This window comes from Macaca fascicularis, chromosome 3, assembly GCF_037993035.2.
Source record: "Macaca fascicularis isolate 582-1 chromosome 3, T2T-MFA8v1.1".
NCBI classification, from domain to species: Eukaryota; Metazoa; Chordata; class Mammalia; order Primates; family Cercopithecidae; genus Macaca; species Macaca fascicularis.
Window position 1 is genome coordinate 45,537,537 of NC_088377.1, and position 15,637 is coordinate 45,553,173.

General features: G+C 49.8%; 1 protein-coding gene across 1 annotated transcript in view; it reads right to left on the reverse strand.

Annotated features, from left to right (window-relative positions):
* Nucleotides 1-170: 170 nt before the first annotated feature.
* Nucleotides 171-15,637, reverse strand: part of LOC135969945 (radial spoke head 10 homolog B-like) — a 40,418-nt gene continuing 24,951 nt past the window's right edge. The window contains 7 exon segments of the mRNA XM_074036517.1: nucleotides 171-495; nucleotides 2,439-2,468; nucleotides 2,470-2,632; nucleotides 7,046-7,139; nucleotides 9,024-9,152; nucleotides 12,338-12,481; nucleotides 13,284-13,388. Of these exon segments, the coding sequence (XP_073892618.1) occupies nucleotides 315-495; nucleotides 2,439-2,468; nucleotides 2,470-2,632; nucleotides 7,046-7,139; nucleotides 9,024-9,152; nucleotides 12,338-12,481; nucleotides 13,284-13,388 (846 nt within the window). The 3' untranslated portion in view covers nucleotides 171-314.

Genomic DNA, 15,637 nt, shown 5'->3' on the forward strand with positions numbered 1-15,637 from the left:
TGGCTCACGGCACCCTCAATCTGCAATCCTCCCGCCTCAGCGTCCCAAGAAGCTAGAACCACAGGTACACACCACCACGCTCGGCTAATTTTTTAATGTTGCAGAGACAGGGTCTCACTATGTTGCCCAGGGTCTCACTATGTTGCCCAGGCTGGTCTCAAACTCCCATAATCCAGCCGTGTAGGAAACCTGAGATGCAGTGGGCCAGGCGGTATTTTAAAACACTGCAACGAGTACAGTGCTAAGAACTGTAATGCTCAGGAAATCTTACAGCACGTGCCGTCCTAAGCCTCTGTGTGTGTCCTCGTGGCTCGCTACTTTTTCTTCTTCTTGCTGGTGATGGTCTTGCTGGATGGGGACACGGTCACGTCCTCCTTGGGAGGGTCCAGTGTGAGGTGAGAGGATGACATGTCCACCGGCTCCTTGATCACCATGATGTCCACCTCATAGTCTTGTCTCTTGGCTTCTTCCTCTCTCAAGATAAACATATTCAGCCTGAAAGCAAACATGAGAAGGTGGGAGCTTTTTTCAATCCGCCTCAAAACCGCAAAAACAGTTTGATGCTATTTGTAGTATACAGCCCTTCAGACCTGCATTTCAGCAGCGTGTTAAACAGAACTAAGCTGCTACGCTTTGCCTGAAATAACTGATGCCATGTCGACACAGTCCAAAGTAAACTTTTTTTTTTTTTTTTTTTTTTTTTTTTTGAGACAGAGTCTTGCTCTGTCGCCCAGGCTGGGGTGCAGTGGCCGGATCTCAGCTCACTGCAAGCTCCGCCTCCCGGGTTTAGACCATTCTCCTGCCTCAGCCTCCCGAGTAGCTGGGACTACAGGCGCCCGCCACCTCGCCCGGCTAGTTTTTTGTATTTTTTAGTAGAGACGGGGTTTCACCGTGTTAGCCAGGATGGTCTCGAACTCCTGACCTCGTGATCCGCCCGTCTCGGCCTCCCAAAGTGCTGGGATTACAGGCTTGAGCCACCGCGCCCGGCCGACACAGTCCAAAGTAAACTTTTCATGTATCTATGAAAAGAAAAATTATTTTTTGAGACAGAGCTTCACTCTTGTTGCTCAGGCTGGAGTGCAATGGTGCAATCTCGGCTCACCACAACCTCTGCCTCCCCAGTTCAAGTGATTCTCCTGCCTCAGCCCCCTGAGTAGTGGGATTACAGGCTTCCACCACCACGCCCAGCTAATATTTTGTATTTTTAGTAGAGATGGGTTTCACCAGGTTGGCCAGGCTGGTCTCAAACTCCTGACCTCAGGTGATCCACCGGCCTCGGCCTCCCAAAGTTAGATATGTGTGCGTGTGTGTGTGTATACATATATAATATTATATATAATTTTGAGATAGAGTCTTGCTGTGTTGCCCAGGCTGGAGTGCAGTGGCACAAACACATCACTGCAGCCTCAACTCCCAGGCTCAAGCAATCCTCCTGCCTCAGCATCCAAAGTAGCTGGGACTACAGGCGCCTGCCACCACATCTGGCTAATTTCTGTATTTTTTGTAGAGATGAGGTCTTGCTGTATTACCCAGGCTGGTCTCAAACTCAAGTGATTCCCCCTGCCTTGGTCCCCCAAAGTGCCGGGGTTACGGGCATGTGCCATGATGCCCAACTCGTTTGGGGATTTTATGGAGGGTCCAATATGTAGACCCGATTAAGTCACTGGCTATCAGTTATTGAACTCAAGCTCCAGCCCCTCTTCCTTCCTGGGAGGTTGGGCTGGAGCTGAAAGTCCCAATCCGCTAATCTCCTGGTTGGTTCCCTGGCAACCAGCTCCAGCAAGAAGCTATCGAGGGCCCCTCCCCTGGCCCCCAGTCATCTCATCATACAAAAGCCAGTCATTACCCCGACAGTCCACAGCTATTGAAGCTCTTGGGGCAAGAACTAGAAAATGGCTGCATGCAGTGACTTACCCCTGTGATCCCAGCACTTTGGGAGGCCAAGGCGGGCGGATCACTTGAGGTCAGGAGTTCGAGACCAGCGTGGACAAGTTGGTAAAACCCCGTCTCTACTAAAAATACAAAAATTAGCCAGGCGTGGTGGTGCATGCTTGTAATCCCAGCTACTCAGGAGGCTGAGGCAGGAGAATCACTTGAACCCAGGAGGCAGTGACGGCAGTGAGCTGAGATCGCACCACTCCACTCGATCCTGGGCGACAGTGAGACCCTGTCTAAAAAAAAATAAAAAACTAGAAACTAAGACCAAATATTAGAACCAAAGATGCTCCCATTACCCCATTTACTCAGGAAGTTACAAAGGCTTCAGGTGCTCTGCCAGGAACAGAGACCAAATACTCATTCCTTTTTATGTCAAAGACGCCCTTAGGAAATTATAGGCTTGTCCGGAAAGCACTTGGTCCTGATGCATTCTGGCAGCTACAGAACACAGGATGGAGAGCGAGCAGCTTGGGAAGGAGCGGAGGGACCTCGTAAGTTACCTTGCTTCCAGTTCGTCGTCTTCCATCTTGGGGGGCCCATGCTGTGCTGCATAACCTCTCTTCCCTTATTTTCTCCTTGATAGCTTCTTCACGTTTATACGCGTGAAAGAGCGTGTTCACAAAGAAGACGTACATACTACTGACCCATGTGTTGAACTCTTCCTTTTGATCATCCTTGGGTCTCTCGTATTTCTCTGGAATAGAGTTTCATGAAGCTGAACATGAATGCAATCCTGCTGTAAACTGGGAGTCTGCGTGCTTTTTCTCTTTCTGGCCTCCCTGCGGTGGGCCCCCTGCTCCTCGGCCAGGAGAGGGGAGAGGAGAAAGGACGCTGCTCCCATGACTGCCTGAAACAAGGCAGGGGCTCAGTAGACCCTGGCTGGGATTATCAACCTTCCCTTTGAGTTTCCTGCTGCCTTGGTTTTTTTTGGAGACAGAGTCTCACTCTGTCGCCCAGGCTGGAGTGCAGTGGCGTGATTTCAGCTCACTGCAACCTCCACCTCCTGTGTTCAAGTGATTCTCATGCCTCAGCCTCCCAAGCTCCCGAGTAGCTACAGGCATGCGCCATCACACTCGGCTAATACTTGTATTTTTAGCAGAGATGGGGTTTCACCATGTTGGCCTGGCAGGTCTGGAACTCTTAACCTCAGGTGATCCACCCACCTCAGCCTCCCAAAGTGCTGGGATTACAGGCATGAGCCACTGCACCTGGCCACCTCTTTTTTTTTCTAAATATCTTAAGAATGTGGGTTTTCTGATATTTTAATTTTCCATGTTTTCAAGAATAATAAATCCTTGTTTCTTGTTTCTTGCTTTTTTTTTTTTTTGGAGACAAGGTCTCACTCTATTGCCCAGGCTGGAGTACAGTGGCATGACCATGGCTCACCGAAGCCTGGAGGAACTCCTGGGCTCAAGTGATCCTCCCATCTTAGCCTCCCTGACAGCTGAGAATGGAGCAATGCGCCACACACAAGGCTAATTTTTTTAGTTGTGAGACAAGATCTCGCTCTGTCATCCAGGCTGCAGTGCAGGGTCACCATCATGGCTCACTGCAGCCTCCATCTCCTGGGCTCAGATGATCCTCCCACCTCAGCCTCCCAAGTAGCTGGGACCACAGGCGGGTGCCACCACGCCCAGCTAATCATTGTTTTTGTTGTAGAGACAAGGTTTCGCTATGTTGCCCGTGGCCTCAGATTCCTGAGCTCTAGTGATCCTCCCATCTGGGCCTCCCAAAGTGCTGGGATTACAGGCGTGACCCACCGCACTGGGCCTAGGTCTTGGGGACAAACTATTCGACATCTTGTATTTATTCAGAGTTTGAAACCCCTTTAAGACAAGGATAGCTGTGTACCTGAGTGAATCCTCTCTCCTGGAGAACTAGACAACCGGTCACTCAGGCAAAAGGAAGTTCCTAGTAGTTACAGTTACCCCTCTCTATCTTTCTTGTCTAGGCTAAAGAATCTCTAAATCTTAAATTACCATAATGTTTTCCATCTTTTTAAGCAATTCCGGTTATCCAGTCACTTGGAAGATTTTAAAATTCAGAAAATCAAATTATATGCAATCCAGGACTCTAAGGTCGGAACAAGACTGAGTGTGAAGGAAGATTCCTTTTTTTCGCTTGGAGACAGGGTCTCGCTCTGGCACCCAGGCTGGAGTGCAGTGGTGCAATCATGGCTCACTGCAGCCTCAAGCTCCTGAGTCAATCCTGCCTCAGGCTCCCAAGCTGCTGGGAGTACAGGAGTGTGCCACCGTACCTGGTGAATTTTGCTTTTTTTTGTAGAGACAGGGGCTTGCTATGTTGCCCAGGCTGGTCTCAGACTCCTGGGCACAAGTGATCCTCCTGCCGTGGCCTCCCAGAGTTCTGGGCTTACAGCTGTGAGCCACTGTACCTGGCGGCAACATTGTCTTATGTTCATTCATGAACTCTCAACTAGACACCTACAAGCTGGAGGACAGTAAGTCACAGCTGCCACATGCAACAATCAGATGAAATGGTACTGGAAGAGATGCCACGTGGGTCAAGGGGGTCCTTGACAAGAGACAGGGCAGGAGCCACAGGCCTGGTGAATGGCACACCAGACTTAAGGAATGACCAGAGAGATCCAGGGCAAAATCCAGTTGGAGCTGGAACTAGAGATAATCAGATCAACAGGAAAGCACATTAGCTGGGGTTCCACTTCCAGTTCTAGTTCTGTTCCAGGAACTGTGCATCTTGTTACGGCACTGCAGGAACGCCCTGTCTCTGCTGGGATGCCGAGCTCTGCAGGAGAAAATGACACAACCCAGACTCGCACCAGACGGAGAAGAAACCAAGGACATCGAGGGGTCGCAGAGGCCGAACGCGAAGAGTGTTTCAAGAAGCTGACGGTTTTCCTGACTATGGAGAGATCGGTTCAAGAGATGGCAGGATTCCTGGGGGTGGCAACATGGAGGCACTGCTGATGAAGAGGGGCCTTCAGTGGCCTGGGGAGGGCAGTGCCACGTGGAGCAAGCTAAGAAGACACAGGAGAGGTCCTGGAGAAGGTGTTACATGTATACAGCTCCCTAAGATGCATCAGCAAAGGGAGCAGGGAAGGAAAGTGGGATCTAGAGGGGAAGGTGAGGGAAGAGATTTTCCTTTTCTTTTTTTTTTTTTTTTTTTTTTGAGACGCAGTCTCACTCTGTCACCCAGGCTGGAGGGCAGTGGTGTGGTCTCAGCTCACTCTGTCGCCCAGGCTGGAGTGCACTGGCATGGTCTCGGCTCACTCTGTTGCCCAGGCTGGAGGGCAGCGGCATGGTCTCAGCTCACTCTGTTGCCCAGGTTGGAGGGCAGCGGCATGGTCTCAGCTCACTGCAACCTCTGCCTCGGGTTCAAGCAGTTCTCCCACCTCAGCCCTGAGTACCTGGGACTACAGGCGAGCACCACCACACCCAGCTAGTTTTTTTATTTTTAGTAGAGATGGGGTTTCACTATGTTGGCCGTGCTGGTCTCGAACTCCTGACCTCGGGATCCACCCGCCTCGGCCTCCCAAAGTGCTAGGATTACAGGCCTGAGCCATGGCGCCCAGCTGAGAGAAGAGATTTTCCTAACTGGGCATATGGAGCACATGTGTGCCGATGGGAACAATCCATTAGAGGAGGAGTGACGGGAAATGACAGGCACTGTAGAGCCGATACACAGGGGAGGCCTCGGAGAGGACAAGGGCCTGGGATGGAGCCTTTAAAAGTTCACCACTGAGTGGGTGGCCGGCCAGAGAGAGACACCGTCAGAAAAGGGGGAAGGCCAGGCACGGTGGCTCACACCTGTAATCCCAGGGCTTTGGGACACCAAAGCGGGTGGATCGCTTGGGCCCAGGAGTTCAAGACCAGCCTGGGCAACACAGCAAGACCCCATCTCTTTAAACAAACAAACAAAAAAAAAAAGGCCAGGCGCGGTTGGGCTCCTACCTGTAACCTCAGCACTTTGGGAGGCCAAGGCGTTCAGACCCAGGAGTTCTTGGATCCAGGAGTGCAAGACCAGCCTGGGCAACATAGCAAGACCTCACCTCTTTAAAAAAAAAAAAAAAAGGCCAGGCATGGTTGGGCTCACAACTGTAATCTCAGCACTTTGGGAGGCCGAGGTGGGCAGATCACTTGAGGTTAGGAGTTCGAGACCACCCTGGCCAACATGATGAAACCCCTTCTCTACTAAAAATACAAGGCACAGTGACAGGTGCCTGTAATCCCAGCTACTAGCGAGGCTGAGGCAGGAGAATTGCTCGAACCCAGGAGGCAGAGGTTGCAGTGAGCTATGATGGCACCACTGCACTCCCGTCCGGGTGACAAAGTAAGACCTTGTCTCCAAAAAAAAAAGAAAAAAGGGGGAAACACCAGGGCTTGTTTAATCATGGAAACAAGGCCACATGCAACTGGCAAGGCCAGCAAAGTGACAGCGGAAAATTCCCATGACATTGATCATCATTGGATGACCCTGAGGAAAGGAGAGGCGTGAGGTTGGAAGTTCACGCAGACAGGGCTGAGGAGTCAAACCAGAAGGGAGGAAGTGCAGTCAGCAGAGAGAGAGGCCTCGAGAGCCATCTTCCCAGGATAAAGGAAAACATAATGAAAGAGGAGGATGAGGAAGTGAATAAGAATTGTTTGTTGGTTTTAATTTGAGCACCTTTAAAACTCAAAGAGAGTGAGACCCTGGAGAGAGAAAAGTCGCCTGGAAGAAACAATACAGTCAACAGCAGCAGACTCTGAGATGGGCGTGCGGGTCCCAGGGGAGGCCCAGCTGTCCCATCCCCGCCTCTGCCCTCACAGACTGAGTCAGCACCGCAAGGTCACGCCTTGAACTTGAACTCCAAACCAGGGTGGAGAAATGGAAGCAGCTATACCAGCCTCATTGTTTAAAAAGACAGTTGTGCTGGGTGTGGTGACGCCTACTTGTAATCCCAGCTACTCGGGAGGCCCAGGTGGGAGGATCACTTGAGCCCAGGAGTTCAAGACCAGCCTGGACAACATAGCGAGACTCTGCCTCTAGGAAAATAAAAATTTAAAAAAGATGGTTGTAAAACTGTCTAGACATTATGTAATTCATAAGCAACAGTTTGTAAATATTAAGGTTCTATCATTGAAACACTCACCGCTCTCAGATGAAAAAAAGGTGACCCCTTTTCCAGTAGATTGAAAATTCATTTTGGAGACTCTTTCATCACTTAGAGACTTCTTGATCTTGGGCTTTTACATTTTAAAAAAATCATGAAGCAAAATGTTACTTTTACATCATTGTGGGCTTAAAACTACTTGTTTACACTATAATTAGAAAATTATTAATGAGGCTGTTCTCCTTGAGCTAATTTGCCTTTCATTTGGTTTTTTTTTTTTTTTTTTTTTTAGAGACAGAGTTTCACTCTGTTGCCCAGGCTGGAGCACAATGGAGCGATCTCAGCTCACTGCAGCCTCCACCTCTCGGGTTCCAGCGATTCTCCTGCCTCAGCTTCCCTGGGTAGCTGGGACTACAGGCATGCGCCACCACACCTGGCTAATTTTTGTATTTTTAGTAGAGACAGGGTTTCACCATATTGGCCAGGCTGGTCTCAAACTCCTGACCTCAGGCGACCTGCCCACCTCGGCCTCCCAAAGTGCTGGGATTACAGGTGTGAGCCACGCACCCAGCCAATTTGACTATTTTTAACCTGAATAAAATATTTATACTATTATGGAAATGAATAACAGAATTATTGTATTACTGAAAGGCTCTCAAAAAAAACAAGATAAAAACCCCAAAAACTTGAAAATGTCCCCTGGGTCTGTTGGCACAGTATTTATTGTATAAAAGTTAACCATAGATTCATATATTAATGGCTTTAATTATTATTATATTTTTTGAGACAGAATCTCGCTCTGTTGCCCAGGCTGGAGTGCACTGGCAGGATCTCAGCTCACTGCCACCTCTGCCTCCCGGGTTCAAGCAATTCTCCTGCCTCACCCTCCTGAATAGCTGGGATTACAGGCACCTGCCACCAGGCCTGGCTAATTTTTGTATTTTTTAGTAGAGACAGGGTTTCACCATGTTGGCCAGGCTGGTCTCAAACTCCTGACCTCAAGTGACCCACCCACCTCTCCCAAGGTGCTGGGATTACAGGCGTGAGCCACTGCGCCGGCCCTGACGCCCACATTTCCACCTCCAGCTGGAGTTTGCCCTTGAACTCCAGTCTTGCCTCTGGCTGTGCTACTTGGGCCTCAATTCAGGCACCTTAAGCTTAACTTGTCCAAAATCAACCACTTAATTTTGCTCCCCAAACTCAGCCCCCTGCCTCCGTCTTCCACATCATCTTAAATGGCCACTCTATTCTTCCAATGCTCAGCCAAAACATTGTGGACTCATCTTTGCCTTCTCCTTCCCTCTCAACCCCCGCAGCCTTCAAAACACCTCAGACCTCAGCCCACCTTAGTCCCAGTCACCATCGCCTCCCACCGGGATGGTTCCAAGAGCTTCCACACTGGTTTCTCAACAGTGAAGCCACAGAGCCTCCTGACGCCTCTGCTCAGACGCTGTCCCATCCCATCCCACCTCACCCAGAATAAACGCCAGGGCCCCACCCCGGTCAGACGCCCTTCCTGTCACTTAGACCTCATAAGTGGGAAGAAGCAGCGCTTGCGGTAACCGGTGCTAATTCTGGAGTCAAACTGCCTGGGCACAAACACCCGCTCCACAACTTACTGCTAATGCAGCTGTGGCCAAGTTATTTAACCTTCCTGGGCCTGGCTTCCCTCCTAGAGAGAACTGCAGTACCTGAAGGTCATCGGGACGCTGAGCTGGTCCCTGGGGACGGCTCGGCGCCAGGTAAACACCCAAAAACCCTATTAGCGCTGTTCACCTGCTGCTGTGTCCCCTCCTCCCTGCCGTGCCCCCTCCCCCCTGCCGTGCCCCTCCCCCTGCCGTGCCCCTCCTCCCTGCCGTGTCCCCTCCTCATTGCCGTGTCCCCTCCGCACTGGAACGTAGTGTCCATGAGGGCGTGGGTTTCTGTTCGGTGCCAGGCCCCCAGTGCATGGTAAAGAGCTCTTAACAGAGCGGGCACTCGGTACCGGGTCTCTACACGGTTAGTTGCCAAGACAAACCTCTGATTTCCTTATTTTGTTAACATCAGGCCAGAGCTCTAACTTGCTGGAAGATGACCTGGCACTGTCAGAGTGAGCAGCATCCGATTCGTGGCTCAGGACCGCGCTGGGACTCTTGCTCTGGGCGTCCTACGCAAGAACAAACACAAGCGTCAGAGGGCTTCTGGTTTCCACAGAGATCCACACAGGCACACACATGTGCACACACACACATTATGTTAATGCGGTATAACTGATTTACAATGAACTACACACGAAGTGTACCCTTGGATGTATTTTCACATGTCTATACCTGTGAAACCATCGCCTCAGTCAAGACAGTGAACAGAATCAGGCACAGTGGCTCACGCCTGTAATCTTGGCACTTTGGGAGGCCAAGGTGGGCAGATCACCTGAGCCCAGGAGTTTGAGACCAGCCTGGGCAACATAGTGAGACCCCATCTCTAAAGAAATAAATAACAGGCCAGGCACGTTGGCTCATGCCTGTAATCCCAGAAGTTTCAGAGAATGAGGCGGGTGGATCACTTGAGGCCAGGAGTGTGAGACCAGGCTGGCCAATACGGTGAAACCCTGTCTCTACTAAAAATACAAAGATTGGCCGGGTTTGGCAGTGCGCACCTGTAATCCCAGCTGCTTGGGAGGCCGAGGCAGGAGAATCACTTGAACCCAGGAGGCAGAGCCTTCAGTGAGCCAAGATTATGCCACTGCACTCGAGCCTGGGCAACAGAGCAAGATTTTGTCTCGAAATCACACACACACAAACACCCCCCCACACCCATCTACACACACCCACACTACATCCCCCCACACACACCCACACACACCCACACCCCCACACACACCTACACCCCCCCACACACCCACACCCACACCCACACCCCCCCACACACACCCACACCCCACACACACCCACACACACCTACACACACACCCCCACACACACACCCACACACCCCCACACAGTCCCACCCACACACACCCCAACATTCCCACATCCACACACACCCTCACACCCCCACACACACCCCCACACACACACCCCTACTCACACCCACACCCACACACAGTGAACTTCTAGGTACCCAGCCTGACGCCCGTCGTGGACGTGAAGGCTCCTCCACGCTGGCGACCTGGAATGCAAACTACTCCCAGCCCTGTGTGAGTGCTTGAGCTTCCTCCCCTTCTTCCCGGCGGCCCTTCCCTTAGGTCCCAGCTGTTCCCTCACACGCGCGCGCACTCAGCTGACGGCTCAAGGACAGCCTTCTGCCCGTCTCTGGAGCTTACTGTCCCTCTGCACAGCACACTTTCCTCTGTGGGACAAAATTCTACCTCTGCCTCCCCACGACCGGAGTGTGCGAAGCTACCGTGAGCTGAGCAAGAAGGATCAGCTTTAGTAAGTTTGAAGCTGAGCCTCTATGATCTCTAAATCACTCTCCCAAACTGTTGGTCAAAAGGGAGCAGTGATTGCCTTGGACCCTGACATGAACGTTCAGGTTCCAGTGTACTTTGAGTGAGACGGGGTTTCACCACGGTTGGCCAGGCTGGTCTCGAATTCCTGACCTCAAGTGATCCGCCCACCTTGGCCTTCCAAAGTGCTGAGATTACAGGCGTGAGCCACCGCGCCTGGCCTGGGTGTCCATCCTTGTGAGCAAGCCCTGGGGACCTGTTTAGCATCCCACGCACACTCAGGAACTGTTCCCCGACAGATCTGCTCTTGAGCAGGCCTGTCCACTGTTAGAAACACCGGATCCATGTAACAAAACATCTCCTAGTAAAATATCTCTGATTTCCTTTTGAGATGGAGTCTTGCTCTATCGTTCAGGCTGGAGTGCAGTGGCGCGATCTTGGCTCACTGCAAGCTCCATCTCCCAGGTTCACGCCATTCTCCTGCCTCAGCCTCCCGAGTAGCTGGGACTACAGTCGCCTGCCACCATGCCCGGCTAATTTTTTTTTTTATTTTTTAATTAGAGACCGGGTTTCACCATGTTAGCCAGGATGGTCTCGATCTCCTGACCTCATGATCTGCTGGCCTCAGCGTCCCAAAGTGCTGGGATTACAGGCGTGAGCCACCACGCCCGACAATACCTGTGATTTTCTCATGTGTGGTCTAGTGGCCCACCCAGCATGTCGGTATGCACTGTGACCTTCATTATGAAATCTGCTGTGGCTAGGAGTCCACTTTCTGGGTCACGGCCAGGAAACTCATTTTCCCAAACTTAAAAAAAATCTGTACACACTTCCAAAATGTGAAAAAGACATGTTGGCCGGGCACGGTGGCTCATACCTGTAATCCCAGCACTTTGGGACACTGAGGCAGGAGGATCACTTGAGCTCAGGAGTTTGAGACCAGCCTGGGCAACATGGCAAAACCCCATCTCTACAAAAAAATACAAAAAGGCCAGACACAGTGGCTCAGGCCTGTAATCCTAGCACTTTGGGAGGCCAAGGCGGGTGGATCAACTGAGGTCAGGAGTTCGAGACCAGCCTGGTCAACATGGCAAAACCCCGTCTCTACTAAAATATAAAGAATTAGCCAGGTGTGGTGGCACATGCCTGTAATCCCGGCTACTTGGGAGGCTGAGGCATGAGAATCATTTGAATCCAGGAGGCAATGGTGGCAGTGACCTGAGATTGTGCCACTGCACTCCAGCCTGGGCAACAGAGTGAGACTCTATCTCAAAAAAAAAAAAAATTAGCTGGGTGTGGTGGCACAAGCCTGTAGTCCTGGCTACTCAGGAGGCTAAGATGGGAGGAGCGTGTGAGCTCAGGGGGTCAAGGCTGCCGTGAGCCGTGACTGCACCACTGCACTCAAGCCTGGATGACAGAGGGAATTCCTGTCTCAAAATACATAAAACAAAATTTCAAAAGGAAAAAGGAAAGACTCCTTAAATTACTTTCTGGAAGGGTTAGTAAAACCAAGATAGTTTTGATGATGGTTTAACCATTCCAGAATAAAGTCATTCCTTTCTCTGTCTTTTTTTTGAGGCGGAGTCTCGCTCTGTCGCCCAGGCTGGAGTACAGCGGTGCGATCTCAGCTCACTGCAAGCTCCGCCTCCCGGGTTCACGCCATTCTCCTGCCTCGGCCTCCCGAGTAGCTAGGACTACAGGCGCCCGCCACCACGCCCAGCTAATTTTTTTCTATTTTTAGTAGAGATGGGGTTTCACCGTGTTAGCCAGGATGGTCTCGATCTCCTGACCTCGTGATCTGCCCGCCTCGGCCTCCCAAAGTGCTGGGATTACAGGCGTGAGCCACCGCGCCCGGCCCTCCTTGCTCTGTAATTCTAAGATTACCTAATTCTAAGACATTGTGTTACCTGATTTAGTATTGTATAAATAGTTTCCGGTTTATTTCCAGACACATCATCAGTTGGAACATTCGCATAGGATTTAGTCATTTGGTCAGTAACACAGATGAATGCAAAGCTTAAGAGAGCTTCAAAGAATTCCAGGAAAACCAGCTGAAATAAAAGAAAACACAGAGTTTCCATCATTCGGACACACCTGGAGACAGAGCATTGATAGACTGGCGTTCATTATTTCCTGACATCTGAATACGCACACGTTTGCACACAGACATGCAGACACGTGCACACAGACACATGCACAGACACGCACACAGACACACACACACATATATTCTGTACTTGTGTTCAGACTGCTTTCAATCAAATCTTGGTTCTTAGACTGGTCACAGTGGCTCACATCTGTAATCTCAGCACGTTAGGAGGCTGAGGCAGGAGGATCGTTTGAGCCCAGTAGTTTGAGACCAGCCTGGGCAACACAGTGAGACCCATTCTGTACAAAAAATTGTTTTTAAAAAATCCGCTGAAGGCCCGGTGTGGTGGCTTACGCCTGTAATCCCAGCACTTTGGGAGGCCAAGGCAGGCGGATCACGAGGTCGGGAAATCGAGACCACCCTGGCTAACATGGTGAAACTCCATCTCTACTAAAAAAAATACCAAAAAAAAGAAAAAATTAGCCAGGAGTGGTGGCGGCACCTGTAGTCCCAGCTACTCGGGAGGCTGAGGCAGGAGAATGGCGTGAACCCGGGAGGCAGAGCTTGCAGTGAGCCGAGATTGTGCCACTGCACTCCAGCCTGGGCGACAGAGCAAGACTCCGTCTCAAAAAAAAAAAAAAAAAGTGTAAACGAAAAGGCTAATGAAAAAAAGAAAAAAAATCTTGGTTCTTTGTTATTGGTATCCATGGCAAAACCAACAGCCTGAATTGGATCTGTACCGTTTGTGACAGCTGTTTACAAACCTCAGGTTCAAAGCTGCTGTCAGTTCCATCATATATGAAAGGATTATCCTCTGCTATGACCTCCATAAATATAGCTGCTAATTCTTTATTTATCATTTTAAAGTCCTGTAAAAAAGGAAATCAAACCATAACTGCCTATAATTGTAAACAGCTACATATTTTAATGTCAATTTATGTCAATACAATAATTAAGAAAGTGTACCAGAAATTAATATCTTTTTTCTTTTTTCTTTTTTTTGAGAGACGGAATCACTCTGTCGCCCAGGCTGCTGTGCAGTGGTGCAATCTCAGCTCACTGCAACCTCCACCTCCTGGGTTCAAGTGATTCTCCTGCCTCAGCCTCCCAAGTAGCTGGGACTACAGGTGCACAACACCACGTCCAACTAATTTTTGTATTTTTTTAGTAGATTTCACTATATGTTGGCCAGGCTGGTCTCAAACTCCTGACCTCAAGTGATCCACCTCCCTCAGCCTCCCAAAGGGCTGGGATTACAGGCGTGAGACATTGCGCCGAGTCATAAATTAATATCTTAAAGACTGATAATTTTGAAAAGCATTCTGGATTAACATTGGTATGTATGGCCAGGCATGGTGGCTCACACCTGTAATCCCAGAACCTTGTGAGGCTGAGGTGGGAGGATCACTTGAGCCCAGGCATTGGGGATCAGCCTGGGCAACAGAGCAAGACCCTGTCTCTACAAAAATTAAAAATGTAGGCCGAGCATGGTGGTGCATGCCTGCAGTCCCAGCCACTCAGGAGGCTGAGGTGGGAGGATCACTGAAATCCAGGAGTTTGAGGCCACAGTGAACTGTGATCACAACACTGCACTCCAGCCAGGGTGACAGAGCAAGACCCTGTCACACACACACACACACACACACACACACACACACACCCCTCTCTCTATCCCTTCTCTAGCACCTCCAAAATAACAGTAAAGTATTTTTTGGCACAGAACAGGACATAGAACATGGGAGAACAGGTGTGAAATATGAACACAATGCTGTAGGATGAAAAGCACCTGGGGAAACAATGTACTGCACAACAAAACCGGTTTTACCACAATTGACATGAAGAAGAGTTACGCTCTTCGCATTGGTTAAAGTCACAGTTTCCAAGAACAATGCTGTAGGATGAAAAGCACCTGGGGAAACAATGTACTGCACAACAAAACCGGTTTTACCACAATTGACATGAAGAAGAGTTACGCTCTTCGCATTGGTTAAAGTCACAGTTTCCAAGAACAATGCTGTAGGATGAAAAGCACCTGGGGAAACAATGTACTGCACAACAAAACCGGTTTTACCACAATTGACATGAAGAAGAGTTACGCTCTTCGCATTGGTTAAAGTCACAGTTTCCAAGAACCTATCAATAATCGATAATGTTAATAATGTTAGGTGGCTCACACCTGTAATCCCAGCACTTTGGGAGGCCGAGGCAGGCGGATCATGAGGTCAAGAGATGGAGACCATCCTGGCCAACATGCGGAAACCCCAGCTCTACTAAAAACACAAAATAATTAGCTGGGCATGGTGGGTGCCTGTAATCCCAGCTACTCGGGAGGCTGAGGCAGGGGAATCACTTGAGCCCAGGAGGCAGAGGTTGCAGTGATCTCAGATCGCGCCACTGTACTCCAGCCTGGGTGACAGAGCAAGATTCCGTCTCGATAATAATAATGTTAAGTGAGGAGTTACTGTACCCAAATGTTCAGGTTTCAATATTATTTTAAAAAATCACTCATATCGATCAGCCTCGGTAACACGGCGAAACCCCGTCTCTACTAAAAATACAAAAATTAGCCGGGCGTAGTGGCAGGCACCTATAATCCCAGCTATTTGGGAGGCTAACGCAGGAGAATCACATGAGCCCGGGAGGCAGAGGTTGCGGTGAGTTGAGATTGCACCACTGCACTCCAGCCTGGCGACAGAGTAAGACTCTGTCTCAAAAAAAAAAAAAAAGTAAAAAACAAAAACGTTAAGTGAGGACTTACTGTACTCAAATGTTCAGGTTTCAATATTTTTAAAAAAATCACTCATACTGACCAGCCTGGGCAACATGGTGAAACCCCATCTTTACTAAAAATACAAAAATTAGCCTGGCATGGTGGCAGGTGCCTGTAATCCCAGCTACCTGGGAGGCTGAGGCAGGAAAATCCCTCGAACCAGGAGGCAGAGGTTGCAGTGAGCCGAGATCATGCCACTGCAGTCCAGTCTGGGAGACAGAGCAACACTCTGCCTCCAAAAAAAAAAAAAAAGCAAAAAAACAAAAAACACAAAAACACACTCATACTAAGAACCAGGAAGATCTCAAACTGAATGAAAAAAGAGAGTCCACAGATGCCATCGCTAAG